We start from the raw sequence: 15,570 nt of genomic DNA on the forward strand, positions 1-15,570 counted from the left end.
CGTGCCTTACATAAATCAAAAACGAGCCTGAAATAAGTTACTATAAATCAGTGTTTTTCAACTTTTATCTCACAGTACACTCAAACTAATTTCTACAGGGGGAAAACCACATGTTTTGAAGTGTTTGTAAAACATTTTATCCTCCTATTACTCTCCACTTAAAATAGACAAAAAGAATTAGATTTTGTGAATTAAATCAAACAGTATTGTTTCTTAAAATAGTTTACAACAGTAGTTATTTAAATTAATTTTCATTTACATAAGAAAAGCACTTAACATTGCCTTAATTTGCATTTAAAAGTGGCACAATAACTGCCTTTAGAAATAGCAAGGCACTGGGCACTTTTCTAAGTTAGTTAAAATTTAATTGTACATATTTAGTTCAGATTTAGATACATTTTTGATTTAAAGAAAAATGTTATTTTAAATGAAACAACCCGGTGTTACGTGCATAATTTTGCTTAGGAATATATACTTTTTTCTACATTAAGTGTACGTTTATCATTATAACAACGAAAAAATCGTATAATCAATTTAAATGTTTTAACTTTGACATTTACACTTATTTTTCATTGGGCTTCTTTCGAAAATAATAACCTTCAAAATTTTCACAACACACCGTTTGAAAATCACCATTATACGTAAAAAGGGAAAAATTTTATTTATTAGTCTTTGACCGACAACGTACAATACGAAATAAGTTAGAGAAAATTCAGTATATAAAATGATAGTTTATCTAGTCAAAAACAAGGTTTAAACAAAAACTTTCGCGAACTGGGATTTTAGAATTATCTCCACAAGAACCGACAAGAAATACGGAACTGGACTATATACAGGAATTTTACAATTAACTGGCCTGTCACAAAGACGAAACTTCTATTCTGGTATCCAAATTGAAAGCATTTTCCTTAACTTTACCTCGTCTTTTTGTCGTTGATCGGTTGATATGGACATTGAGGCTCTATACTTCAAGAGAGCGTGGTTATGAACGCTAGGCGTCCGATGAGTCGGCCTTATAAATAGAATGGCCACGCGCGCGGGGAAAGAATGCCTTCCGGGAGGTCTTTTAAGGGAAACTGGTCCCTATCAGGGCGTTACAAACCCAGAAAACTCGTCCGAGCGAGGTGCGAGCCCACGACCGAACTCCCACAGCCTATTGCAGGCCTCGGAGTCGCTCACTTTTCTCACTTGTACTCACTTTTCTGAAGTATCGTCACTTTTCTCACTTTTCAGGTCATTTTCTCACTTTTGTCACTTTTTTGGTTATTTTCACGTGCTTAGTTAAGATGTGGGACAAACCAAAAATAGTTTTAAAGCCAAACGAATTGCCGAATTATAGGACTATCGGAATAGAATTTTTTAGAAGAAAATACGCGGCCCTGAGCAGACTCAAAATTGCAACTGCCCACTCAGTGTCGTTAGGTTATAGGAAACAAAAATTTATTTAACGTATTTAAAAAAATATTTTATGCACTTAAAAAATCCCTCTCATTACAAATTCAGAAGCCAGTGTTGAGTAAAGTTATGTACTCATGCCATATTTTCATTATTCGCCAAAATCTACCTTATCCGAATTGCATTTACAGAGTTTAAAAATAAGTATTCTAAGCATCCCTGCGGTTTTGGCTGTTTTCTAAGAAAATCACTAAAGTCCTTTTGCAGGGGAAAACACATTACGCAGAGGGATTAATCTCTCAAGCTGACAACACTGCTGCCGCTTTTAAATTCAAAATATATAATTATTAAAATTAACACGAGATAGTAGCGTAACCTCCTACCACAAAAAAAGATTTCGTTTCTGACCACTTAGTTATCCTGGTTATAGCCCAATAATTTGGCAGATTATTTGGTTTTAATTAACAATCGGGTTATGAAGTTGTCCTTTACAAAAATATTTTTTTACTTGATTTATCTTTAAATAATTTCATAAACTTGAGTTTAATAAAATTACTTTAATGATTTCATAGCATATTGTTAACGTTAAATCACATCTACATCTTCCCATAAATGTATGTTTAAATTGACTATAAATATAATTATTCCATATAGTAAGTGTTATTTTCATAAAATGTGTGATTACTTTGCTTGTGAAATATCCATTTTTTAATCTTCACTTATGCCGATTATAATTGTGCATTAATTGAGAGACTAAAAAAGTAAACGAAAATGTAAATTCATATTTACATATAAAATTTACCAAATAAATTAAAATATTCGAAGTGTTGTAAAAAGTACAACACGTAATTGCTTGTGAGAAAGATTTTCACACGCTTCCCAAAGGTTAACAACTTTGCAACGATGTTGCATAAGTTTTTAACCTTTTAACCGATGGTTTTTATTCATCTGCAGGAAAAAGTTCTTTTTTATTTATGAAATCATTAATAAAATATTATTTTACTTATATTATTTGGAGTACTGTATATTTATTTCAGATTTATTATTTTATTTTGAAATCAATATTTACACATCTCGAAGCATTAAAAAATAAACAGTTTCTGATAATGATAAATATCGGAGAATAGCCAAATTAGTGAAATCAGCATCGATAATCCCGTTCCCATGAAAGAGAGGATCAATTTTATGCCGGGCACTTTCTCTTGATAGAGCATCAGTGTTGAAAAGAATGCTTAATTCACTTTTGATTGTTAAGGAGGGACTGAACATGTATGACCAAAGCCCACACCTTGTACCTATTACAAAGGACGACTGAAGTTAGCTTCCTCGGTGCATAGAAATTATCAAGAACGATTGGAAAATGAAAAGAAGTTAAAAGAATAAGAGAAACGGAAAAAAGAACACAGAATTGTTTTGAAGAACAACAAAAGAAAGTTGTTCGTAACATGAAGATTATGGAACTGCAACTGAGTTTATACCAGAAAAATGTAGAAAAAAATGAAATACATGCGACAGTCCAAGTTTTGTTAGAAGCAGCAAACAAAAAAACTGGAGAAGGCTATTAACAGCAAGAACATGAATGAAGTACAAGCAGCACGTGTGATGCTTATTAGTGTTAAGTGTTCAAAAGCAAGAGGAAGCGAAAAAGAAGGAAGCTGATAACATGCAGAATAATCTTAATAAAAGAACATCATCTCTTATGACTGATTATTTACAGAAGCCAAAGACTTTTCAAGTATTCATGGTTTACTTGAAATACAGAAGCCACTGGTTATCGGGAGACAGAAAAAATACGCGATATAACCGAGTAATAAAAATTCTGGGCTTTTACTGAACAGATTATACATGCTATGGAATTGCTATTCTTTCATTAGCAAGTGTTTCTGATATAAAATAAGCTTAGTTTTTCAATCGTGAATTTTATTCTTAGGTTATATCGAATTAATTGACGTTTACGTAAACATCGAAACCATGAACGCCCATTTAGCATTTATTGTTTCTTTAACAATGACATTGAAAGACAAATACTGTCGATATAAAAACAAAACATCAATTGCGATTTTATTATACAGTACTATGTAAATCGCTTATTAGAATTTTGTGTAGTTTATATTTTTCAATAAAAATTATAAATGCTGTAATTGAAAATTTAAAAAAATGAATATTGAATATATAATAGAACATCAAAACTTATAAAATTACAGAGTAAAAATTTTCTAAAAAGCAAAATAAAGTTACTACTGTATAAAAATTTTAGAAGTTTTCGTTCAGAATTAGAGAAATCGTTTCCTTACACATTATGCGGTGAATTCGAAATTTTACACCTTTATGTGAATTGACGCAATACCGTTAATTCACATAAAGGTATGAAATTTCGAATTCACAGAAACTTGTAAATGAGGAGACTGTACTTAAAACTAATAAATAAACAACTTTTATATCAAAAGGAAACAAATGACAATCGATCTATCCACCTGTTCTGCATATTTAGCTCTTTCTCGTATTTCGTTGCAAATAGAAATTCAGTGGCAATTGGTAATTTAAAATTAATTGACTCAAATGCTTTTAAAATTTGGGGGACCAAAAAACGCGATATAACGAGTGGCTACTATATTACAGTATATACAGAAATTTTTAAAATGTGTTTAACCATAACAGAATAAAAAGAAAATAACAATTTTTACTGCTGTTTTGCTGAGTTTTCCTTCTGTGTTTTCACTTTGTTTTGTCACTATTGCACTCACTTTTTATTCACTTTTTCTGTATTTGAACTCACTTTTCTCACTTTTTCAAAGGGGAAATAGCACTCCTAGGCCTGCTATTGTAGAGACAGTTTACGTTAAACGACGTTTATCAACAGAACGGTCTATAGACGGCTGGCTGAACTACGGTTTAAAATGCGTTGCAAAGACGAGTGTCTATTTCTGAACGCCCTCTAAACGAACTTCGGCAAAACATTGGCTCTTTTTTCGCAATTACTCCCCTGTTTTAGGAGTCGTTCGGCCAATCGGGTTATTCGTTTGTGACGTCAGAAGTCTCCAGCTATATTCCGGAAATAAAATCTTAAGGCCATCAACAACCATTGTTCGGCAATTAATGACAATCCTTTTCCATTTCGATATTTAAATTTCGTCGCCAATACGATTTAAAATACGAACAAATCCATATTTAGAAAATTTATACCGAATTCGAAATTCGTCTTGGGAATAGATTTTTAAGGAATTATTTCGACATCGTCTCCCTTCGTAACTGTCGAAATGTAATAGTAATAATAAAATATTTAAAATTATTTTTTTGTGTAAAAAGTAGTGATGTAACGAATATTCGGTTACTACCCGGTATTCGGCCTATTTTTCACTATTCGGCCGAATACCGAATACCTCAAAACAGGAGTAAGAAATAACAAAAACACAGTAAATTAATCATTTTGGTAACTTTTATTAATGCTGAAAATTAAATTATAATTATTAAAGTTAATAAGAAATAGCATCTAACTCTAGTATTAAATTATTTCGTAATTAAATAATAATATAATTTTTATCTAGCCCGATATCTTATGGCATTGATGGCGTGTAGGTTAGAATGTATCGGGCATTAATGTTATTGTTTAGTTAATTATGTTATATTCGTATTCGCGTATATTTTAATATTTTTTACGATGTTTTAAAATGATTTACGAAACGTTTTATTGAAACTTATCGTATTCAAAGAAAGAATTATTTATCTATTTCTAGAAGATGAGTAACTAATATATAATTTATTTTATATATAAAGCAAAGAACGAGCATTTTTCATTATATGCAAAAGATAACATTTGAAATCATGTTAATTTTAAAAATATTGACAAAAACGATAGCAACAAAATATCACAAAACTTCACAAATAGAAAACCCCCAATAATATATTTGAACTGTTCCACAACTGGGCAGAAACTAGACCATACATCCCCACTAAAGTATATTCTTAGGGTACTATTCAATATACAAATACGTAGTAAAAACAAAATTTTAGCGCTTAATTAAAGAGTTAAAAAGATCGATTGCAAATAAAATAACTTATAAGTTATAACTTACATCTAAATACCAACAACTGCCGAATCATATCGGGCTATTTACGGCTATTATATAAATTATAAACCAATTTGGCCCTAGAGGTAGACGTTAGGCTCCATCTCATATTAACTTTTAATTAATTAAATTATAATTATTATTTAAATAATTTAGACCTACTGGAAGAAAAAATCGTAGTGACAGCGGGCAAATAGAGAGCAGGGTGCGCGATCCTTGCCATAATTTTTGCGCGCCAATTTTTGTACGTGCGTTAATCAAGCCGAATAGTTTGGCCGAATATTCGGTATTCGGCCACTCTCCTAGCCGAATATTCGGTATTCGGCTGAGGTCGAATATACTATTCGTTACATCATTAGTAAAAAGATTTCGGTAATTATTAAAATTGTCTCGTTTGTTTAACAGAACGACTAGGTGATTAACTACAATGACTCCGAAATGCATTAATGTTTTATAACCGACGCGATACTCGAATTGTAAATAAATGCATCCGATTTGTTTGTAATTGTAGTTTTAAGTCTTCACCCATTTGAATATCGGAATTGGAACATTGAAATATTTAATTTTGTTATTTTGCTCCAAGCAATTAATGAATAATTTTGTCGATTCGTACCGTTTACATTTATCGAAAATATGATATCCCATTTTTATCTAAACTTTTCCACCAACAAAACTACCAATCGAATTAAAAAGCCCTCTAAACCTGCTCTCGAGTGAGTCTAGAAAGTAGGTCAAATAATTTGTTTCTAATCGATGTCTACATTGTGACAAGCTTGAAACGCTGTCTCTGCAATGAAATTTTTCCGAACCTCGGTCTACCCGATCTGTAAACCGTCGTCGGCCTCAAAACGTTTTCTCTACAATCGGCTGTGGGGGTTCGGTCGAGGATTCCAGCCTCGCCCCGCAAAGTCGAGCCTCTTCAGTGGAACCACTGAAGAGGCTCAACTTTGAGCGAAATGCATCTGGACTTTCTAAATTGTAAAAAGGATAACAAAATAAAACTGGTAATACTAAAATACTGAGGTCAGTTTTTCATCATTGATTCGTCCATTTAAACTCGTATCGTTCCTCGAAGTCGAAATAAGTCAAAGTAGTTTTTACTTATTTTAAAACTAAAGATAATTTTTATTTTTAGTATTTTTTAAGTATACCGATCCCATTGTTTTAATTATTGAATTTATCTATTTTATAAAAGAAATTAACTCCTTCAGAATTTAAATTAACCCCCCTCCGGGATGTTTTTCTACACATACTCAGGGTGTAGTATAGATTGCACCCTACGGAATTCCGGGACTTTGAGTATATATTTGAACTCGGGACCGAGACGAGTTCAACGATACCCTACTTTTGGACCGGTGACGAAAAATAAGAAAGTTATACTTTTTTCGGCGATCGCGCGGCATCGCTCTTTCCGCTAAGACTATCGCGTGTTTAACAGGCAGTCGGCAAGTCGGCCAAATATACCTTCAACAGAGGCATATGTTGATCCATTAGCACACACATCGTCTGCAGTTCGAGTTAAATCCTTTTCGCACACCCTCGCGCTCCTCGACTTCGGGGCTACGGCCCCGTCAGCCTCGCTTCGCTCGCGGTCGGCTAGTACTACGAGCCGACCGCGCTATAGCAATCGGGAGTCACGATGCTTGAACAAAAGGAGAAAAAGGAACTGGCGTTCGACTGTTCGTGTTCCCGACGGACTCCCCCGGGAGGGGAGCCGCAGATTGTTTAACGTCACTAGTTATTGATTCGCGGTAGTTCTTGAATCAAAGAAAAAAAAGGAAGTGGCGTTCGACTGTTCGTGCAATTTCTTGCCTTTCATCGTGCTTTTTTTTAATTTGTTTGCAGATTTTACCGCGAGATGGCAGCACTAGCAACTACGGTGCCGTCTGCATGAAAGCATTAAAAAAGTATAACTTAAGGCAGAATTTCGTACGTAGTATCTTTCCGATCTGTCGGCTCGAAGTCTAACTGGGATCAAGAATTCCTCGGTTAAAAATTTGCAAGTTTTACGTCACTTGCTAGGTGCAGATTATACCGTAAAATAAATTACAATTCTCGTGTTCAAAAATCGATATTTCAATTTAGACTTCCACGCGATTAATTCTAGAACTTTTGTAAACAATGGAGATCAAGCTTTCTATTTAAAAAGTAACGCTAAGTGTTGTTTTCGTCGGGCCATTTATTCGCATTGTTTACTTTTCCGTTAGCTAAACCACTATATCACCTATATTAGACACTGTATGTTTTCTAAGTTAATTGGCGGCTTAAACATCCGCGTCCAACTTTTATTGTAGCCGTTGTGTTGACTTGTATTTAAAATATTGATCTAATACGTCTAATATACCTACTACTTTTAATTCAAACTTTGGACATTATCGTAGTGTTTTGGGCCATTCTTGTTGTTTTTGAATGTTGTTATAGAACAGATATTTTTTTATTCTATAAGAGATGTCTAGTTTTTTTGTATAAGTGCATGTAATAGAGAGAGAGATGCTCATCCATAGTATTCTTAAGCTTTTATTAACTAACAATCAGGCATTGTTAGTAAAGTTTGTTTTCTCTGAATAGTTTTTAGTTTGACTAAAAGAACTGGTTTAGTAGCTTTTTTTTTTTTAACTCTTTTCGCCCTGTGGGCACTAAGAGGGCCTCTTTTAGTAGGCCCATTATGGGTTCGGCCAGGCCCACAATGGGGCGACCGGGTGGTGAGAGACGGGGCCCGACATATCCGAACGGACCACCCCCCGAAAAATTCCTGGGGATTATTCGACCCGTTCGGATTCGATCCCGGGTCCCCCAGAGCGGTAGGCTGCCACCTTTACCGCTCGGCCATCCGGCCGTCATGGTTTAATAGCTACCATGCTTTCCGTATTTACAATCTAACGTAAGTTTCAAAAATATTCTCTTTCAACTGAAATATCGATATAACTTAACAGAATTCAACGGATATACCTTTCAAAATGTTAACTTCCTCTTGGTTATTGTCCATGATTCGCATCCGTACGTAGCCATATTCCAAATTATTAACTATTTTAGATTGTAGGCAAAAAATTGAAACTAATCTATTAATACTGAAGGCATTTGTGTAAAAGCAGCTTTAGCCTTTTTTATTCTGTTTTTAATTTCATAACATCTGTTATCCTCAGTTATCCAACTTCCTAGGTACATAAACATTTCTACCTTTTCTATTTTCTTTCCATCCATCATCATCATCTTTATGTGACAATGCGCGAAGCGCTCCCTATGCTTCGGCACCACGGGGACCGAAGGGTCAACATTGCGTCGGCGAAGACTGCAATGACTAATTCGTCAGGACTGACATCACTGTCTTCTAGGTAGACACAGAAACCTAAGTGATCGCTAATTTTCGTATTTTCTCCGCTCGCGCGGAGAAAATACGAAAATCCAAACGCTTACAATCTTTGCGTTGTAAGCGTTTGGATCCCATACGAGGGATGGCACAGATGAGGAAGTGCACCAAACACAATTCTAACAATAATAAATTTCGTTTATTAATCTAGTTCTACAAAAGTTTGCTCATAGTAAGGGTTACGTCTGCGATATTAATTAGTTCGCGGGTTGGAGAGAGAAAGTTCACAGATAAGGTTCATAGATACCCGGTAAGGGATCTGAGGCGAATCGAAGGATTGATGAAGTTCGTCTTTGGATGGAGGTGTGCACTTTTTCCAGTAGTCACTTTAAAGGAGTTCACTTTGTGGAGTTAATTGAGGATCACTAAGGTATCCGATCGTTGAGGAAACTGACTAGGACAAACTTTCGATGGCGGCGGATTCTCGGAGGAACGAACTGTCCCGTTTTTCGGCGGACGAATTTCTCTCGGGAACCAACTCTTGTCATCAGTCATTGCCTTTTATTGGAGGCCCTCCTCCTTTTCCCCCTTACCCTTTTTTGCAATGTTGCAGCGCCTATGTCCAATAACAATTTCTTGTCGCCAAGTTCCTGGTGACACATTCGATGTATCATCTTGAAAGGAAAGTGACTCCACAGAGGGATAAAATTATATCATTTACAATTTTAACAATCGTGGGAAAAATTATAGCAAATTTTTAATTAAATTTTCAGCCGAAAAAATATTTTTCCTCTCAAGTCCGACCTCTCACATTTAGATCTTTTTCTTCTCTTGAGATTATCATAATTTTCGGTTTGTTACCATTTATTTTCATTTGGTATGTTGCTTTTCCCACTTCCTTCAAACTATTTAGAATTTTCTGTAACCTTTTTTCAGTGTTATGTAGCAGAGCGATGTCGTCGGCATACCTAATGTTATTAAGATGTTCATTAATTTTTACACATTTGTCTAGATTTTCAAATGCTTCTCTCGTCATCCATTCACTATTGATGTTAAAAAGTGTTGGGGACAAACCGCATTCCTGTCCTATTCCTTTTTTAATCTGAATCCATTTGGTATCCTCTCCCTGAAATCTGACTGTTGCTTTTTGACTTTTATAGATGATGTATATTATTCTCAGTAATTTTTTTATCAATACCTATTTTTTTGCAGAATCTGAAAACAGTGTTTGATTAACACTTATCAAAGGCCTTCTCAAAGTCGACAAAACATACAAACAACTCTTTATTGTGATCAATCGTCCTTTCTCGTATCATTGTAATGCCTCTTTGGAAACCAAATTGTGACTCATCTAGTTCCCTATTTATGTAGTGTATATATATATATAGTTCTCAATTCATTGACTTAAATGTTTTAAAACTTCAAAATACCAACAAACCTCAATAAAATTATGTATTTTATTTTTTAAAGTACTTTACAAACACTAGATTTACTCTAATCGCAACTTTCGAAATAAAACAAAAAACACATAAATGGTAATAAGAAATTACACATATATCATTTTAAGTAAATACAGCTGCCAAGGATATTTACATACATTGTATATGCACATACTAATTTATGTGAACACATTATTCTTCTTCAGAATAAAAACTTAAAAATATATGTATATAATTGTTTTTATCAAGGTACCATCATATTTAAGATCAAAAATTGCATAATCAATTCCTTTTCTAAAGGAGGGCTAATCTGATATAAATATATTGCTTTTGGTTCACAATGCACGTTTCTCCAGTTCAAAATAAAATTTGAATATTCTCAATATGTACACAATTGTAAAAATAATTGAAAACAAAATCAAAACAAAAGCCTCCATTTGAAATTCTCTTTGAGAATTGGGAGTTTTTACAAACAAACAAAGTCGCTTTTGTATTGATTTATAATTTTCATCTATACATGTATTATATACTTAGAAATGGTTTTATTTTGATAATTATCATCAAAATATTTTTCTATTGTATTATTCTTACTTCTCAACCTACAAAAGTAGAATATTTCTGACTAAATTACTAAGAGAAAAACTGATCCATGTAAATATTAAAAAAAATTATGTAGAGTATTTATTTGTATAGTTTCAATTTTAATATAATCAAGAAAGAGAGAGAGATTAGAGAAAAAACTTTGGAAAATCCTATCTATAGCTGTAAGGAAGAAGCAAGATGACTAGAAATTAAAAATGTTCCCTTTTTAAGTTCAATCACAGCCTCAAAAATATACAATCTACAAATAAATGGAAAATTTATGATATTTACACTTTGTTAAAAATATCATTATAGGAAAATAGGTGCGAGATGACTATTCTATGTTCGTAATTTCAATATCGAATGAAAATCTAATAACTAGATTTTTATCAAGTAATTAATTTTGAGCATCTCGAAAATTCTGATTTACTAAAACTGTACTAGAGCTAATTGAAAATCTTCATTTAAATTTGAGAAAGTTTGAATCAGAAGAGAGTGATTGTTACAAATGAAATGATTTCGATAAAGGTTTTAAAAAATACCCGTGATACTATGTGTATTTAAGTCTACTTATGTACAATAAATATCAAATTCTTTGATAACTAACTAACTAACTAACAAGGTTCAATGTACATAATAATAATATAAACTTTTGTATTTACAATATGATAAATTTAACATAACACAACTGCGAATGTTGGAACTCAAAATGCTATGATTCGTACAAAAGTCGTTGATAGTGTGGATACACTTCCCAGGTCGGCAGGAGGAGGGAGAATTCTAGTGCAACCAAGACTCCGAATTCGCAATTCAGCAAATCTTTGCGATTGAGACGAAAGCCGTTTTCCATTTTCTAAAATATAAACCTTTAGTGAGTTTGAACCGATTTTTCCAACATGTTACAAAATTTAGAAGACGTTTACCTCGAGAAGATTTTTCAATTCTCCTCCTTTTACGTCATTCAGCTTGGCAGAAAGAAACAGACACATGGCTGCACATAATTTTCGATTCTGCTTATTGATAAGTAACTGTTAATAGATAGAGAATTATTATTTTTATTATTACTTTTTAACCAATTAATTTAAAACACTAAACTTACTTTTAGCACAAGTTTTTCAAAATAAACATGAGCTTGAGCTACAGTTAGAAGATCAATTCCACACTGAAAAAATTATTTTGTATCTTGAAATTAAAGTATTTATTTTTTATTTAGAATATAAAATTCTAACATACCTCTTGAGCAATTTTACACATTTCTTTTTTCAAACTGTAAAATATGATAAATTTACATTATTATAAATTGCAAGAATGGAATGAAATAAAATAAAAGTCAACCAAATACCTTCTAAGTTTGCTGAGAGTTAATTGTATGGGAGGGAAACGCTCTTTAAATTTTTCATTCAGTTCTCTTTTGAGGTCAGATGGTTTTACATAACCTATAATAGATGTCTAAGGAGAATTATATAATATCTGAATTACTTGTGATACATTTAAAAATAGCAAAACAATAGGAAATATCTAAAACTACTTACAATGTAAGAAGGAAATGCTAATTGAGTGCTGTGCTTTCCCGCAATCAATTCAGGATCATCTAATAGGTTTGGATGATACACGAGATACTTAATGGGATGACTAGGAGGAATATCTTCCATCTCTAAACCTGAACGTCAAATTTTTATATTTAAAATTATTATATAACACATACACTTTATTGCTGAGAATTATTTTACTGTTTAAAACAATAAATGATTCACAGCAATAAGGTGTATGTGTTATATAATATTCAATGAGTCTATGTTGAAGTGTTTAAAACTATTGTCATAAAAATTGGAATGTTAACATTAAACTTACTGATCTCTGTACTTGCTTCCACAATATTAGTCATTAATGATTTAGACACAGACGGGTCATAGGATAAACAGCGAGTAAAACCATGGGAATTAGTCACATGTTCGGCTTCTTGGGATTTACATTTTCTCTGCAGCGTCCAGTGCATCCCAGATGGAGATAAAAATTTACTATAGGAGATATCCTAGGCAAAAGTTTACAAATGAGAGGGGAAAATCTGCTAGCGTAGTAATCGTGTGTATTTTAGACATACTTTCCCGTCGGCAGGTTTTTCGAAACCCATCAACAGCAACAAGTCTAGCGGATCGGGACCGTCTATCAACGTGGACAGCTGACGGTTCCCAGAAGTGTGCCTTCGGCGAATAGCTTCTTGGCGAAGATCGCTTCTGAAAACAATTTGTAACTTTAACATGCAGTAATATATCACATTGATTAAATATTAATCTTTTCGAAGTACACTCATAAAATTTCAATTAACTGTCTATTATAGTATTTTTTAAGATATGTACCAAATAAAGTGTTAATGAACTCTAAAATCGATGTAAAACTTAATAATTTAAAAATTATAAAATTGATATTAGCATATTATTTATGTGAGAAAAGTAGCGTTATTACACATTCTGAAGTTTATCAATATTTTTATTAAACTACATTCTGCTTTGTATTATTTATGCAAATACAGATATCCCTCGTACAACACAGTAGTTATGTTCCAGAAGTTAATAATGAAAAATAATTTTATAGTTTTTGCTAAGAGAATTAATTATCAATTGCTTTGTGAATTTATTTCCAATTGGTAAATATGTTTATTAATCACAATTAAAAGAACTGTATTATGTGTTAATATTAATTTTAGTTAAACGAGGGCAGTTTCTTCTTACAATATATTTCAGGTTTTTTTGTTGATCTTGATCAGAAGAATCAGCAACATTTTCATATTTTTTATTTTTATGGATGAAGAAATAAAAATATGTTGTATAAGTAACAAAAATATATATTTATTTATGGTGCAGATTTTTATATATTTTTTAAAAAAAATCAATCTTTTAAAAAAGACTTCCTAAAATTAAAAACTTTAAGGGTTAATAAAGTTAACCATCATTTTTTACCTATAACCGCATTTAATCTTCTGTATTAACCCTTGAAGTTTTTAATTTTAGGAAGTCTTTTTTAAAAAAATAAAATATGTTATTAGTCAAAAATTTGGGCTGTTGTATAGATTACTCCCTATGGAATTTCAGGACTATGAGTATATATTTGAACTCAGGACCGAGAAGAGTTCAACAATTCCCTACTTTTGGACCAGAGACGAAAAATAAGAAAGTTATCATATTTACGATTTCTTGCCTTTCACAATGCATTCTATGCCATTTTAGAGTTTTCCACTAGGTGGCATTTGACTATTTGTGCTCCCGACAGACTCCTCCTGGAGGGGAGCTGCCATCAGGCCGCCCAGTTAACGTCACTAGTTATTGATTTGTGGCAGTTCTTGAACAAAAGAAGAAAAAAAAGGAAACATATACTGAACTGCAAGCAGCACCACCTAGTGGAAAACTCTAAAATGGTGTAGAATGCATTGTGAAAGGTAAGAAATCGTAAATATTTATCATATTTACAATTTCTTGCCTTTCTTATTTTTCATCTCAGGTCTAAAAGTTGGGTATCGTTGAACTCATCTTGGTCCTGAGTTCAGATCTATAATCGTCTTGGTCCCGAGATTCCATAGGGATAATCTATACAACTTCCAAAATTTGTTCTAGTGGGTCATGTTTGTTCGGTTGAGTACCGAGTGGCTTTTTTCCAGAACTTCTGTTCAAGTACAGAGATACCACCGTATTTCATTCATCATTTTTATGAATGAAGTAATCATTCGTAGGTAAGTAATACCTACAGTTAAAAAAGTTTAATCTTCACATTTAGCCAAGTGTTATTAATCTATAAATAGAAATCATACTAACAGTCTTAAGGATTAAAGTTTGAAAGCAACAAGGATGACACCTGGCTGATAGAACAAGGAAGAAAACAAATTGTACTAACTTTCATATCAGTTTTCATTAAAGTAAACCTGATGAAAAGCACAAAATAATTTGAAAATTCCAATATTCTAAAATCTGTGGCCAACTAGAATGCTTACTCAAATAAAAAAAAATATCACAATTTTTCAGTGTAAACTTTGTTATTTGAAAGTCTGTACGAAGAATTTCCAAAATCATGTTGTACGAGTGATACCTGTAATTAACATTTAACAGAAGTATAAGCAAGAAAGGAAGAAATTATCACAAAGGTGTTAATTATGTGTAGATTTCGCTATTTTTGCAAGTGCTTTTGACATTTTATAATTCATTGTCTTCAGCCAGAACATAAACTCGAATAAAACTTTTGAACAAAAATATTTTGAATTAAAATTAACGGTATTTAGTCCTTTAGAACAAATCAAATTTAAAATAAAAATGTAAAGAATTTGAATTAAGGCACACATGATGACAATGCGTATGTGCCAAGTTGTGTTGAGTAGGTGCCGAAAGTAGAGCTAGAGATAATGTTTTAATCTTTTATATAGGCTGACCCACATTGCAGGCAACTCAAGCATGGGGGAGTTGCACAGATTTAATAATATGGTAAAAAGGGCCTCCCAAACATACACCAGGCTCCTATGATCACAATACCTATTCTTCCTTTCTTGCTTAAACAAAAGATCGGCATGACATCCACAGATGAGCACAAAATGTTCACACAGATGAGTACAAAAGTTGTAAATCTCTACAATGGAATTTTTTTTAAAAAATAAAGTAGTATCACGAATCCAACCAGTAGCTAATTTAAAGGTTAATCGCGGACAGCATAAATTCATTAAGCAGGCCATATGTTGGCCATGCCTGGCCTACAGGATGATATAAAGAAATTTTAACAGCTGGGTGAGTATTTTGAACTA

General features: G+C 32.7%; 1 protein-coding gene across 2 annotated transcripts in view; it reads right to left on the bottom strand.

The window, feature by feature from the left end:
• Positions 1 to 10,212: 10,212 nt before the first annotated feature.
• Positions 10,213 to 15,570, bottom strand: part of LOC136985992 (CDK5 and ABL1 enzyme substrate 2-like) — a 390,978-nt gene continuing 385,620 nt past the window's right edge. For both annotated transcript variants that reach the window (XM_067283423.1, XM_067283421.1), the window contains 8 exons: positions 12,892 to 13,024; positions 12,642 to 12,822; positions 12,323 to 12,450; positions 12,133 to 12,239; positions 12,024 to 12,057; positions 11,890 to 11,952; positions 11,714 to 11,818; positions 10,213 to 11,643 (listed from right to left, as the gene is read on the bottom strand). In XM_067283423.1, the coding sequence (XP_067139524.1) occupies positions 11,503 to 11,643; positions 11,714 to 11,818; positions 11,890 to 11,952; positions 12,024 to 12,057; positions 12,133 to 12,239; positions 12,323 to 12,450; positions 12,642 to 12,822; positions 12,892 to 13,024 (892 nt within the window). In that variant the 3' untranslated portion in view covers positions 10,213 to 11,502. The remainder of the gene's footprint in view (positions 11,644 to 11,713; positions 11,819 to 11,889; positions 11,953 to 12,023; positions 12,058 to 12,132; positions 12,240 to 12,322; positions 12,451 to 12,641; positions 12,823 to 12,891; positions 13,025 to 15,570) is intronic.

This window comes from Centruroides vittatus, unplaced genomic scaffold (assembly GCF_030686945.1).
Source record: "Centruroides vittatus isolate TY-2023 unplaced genomic scaffold, ASM3068694v2 contig_986, whole genome shotgun sequence".
In the NCBI taxonomy this organism is placed as follows: Eukaryota; Metazoa; Arthropoda; class Arachnida; order Scorpiones; family Buthidae; genus Centruroides; species Centruroides vittatus.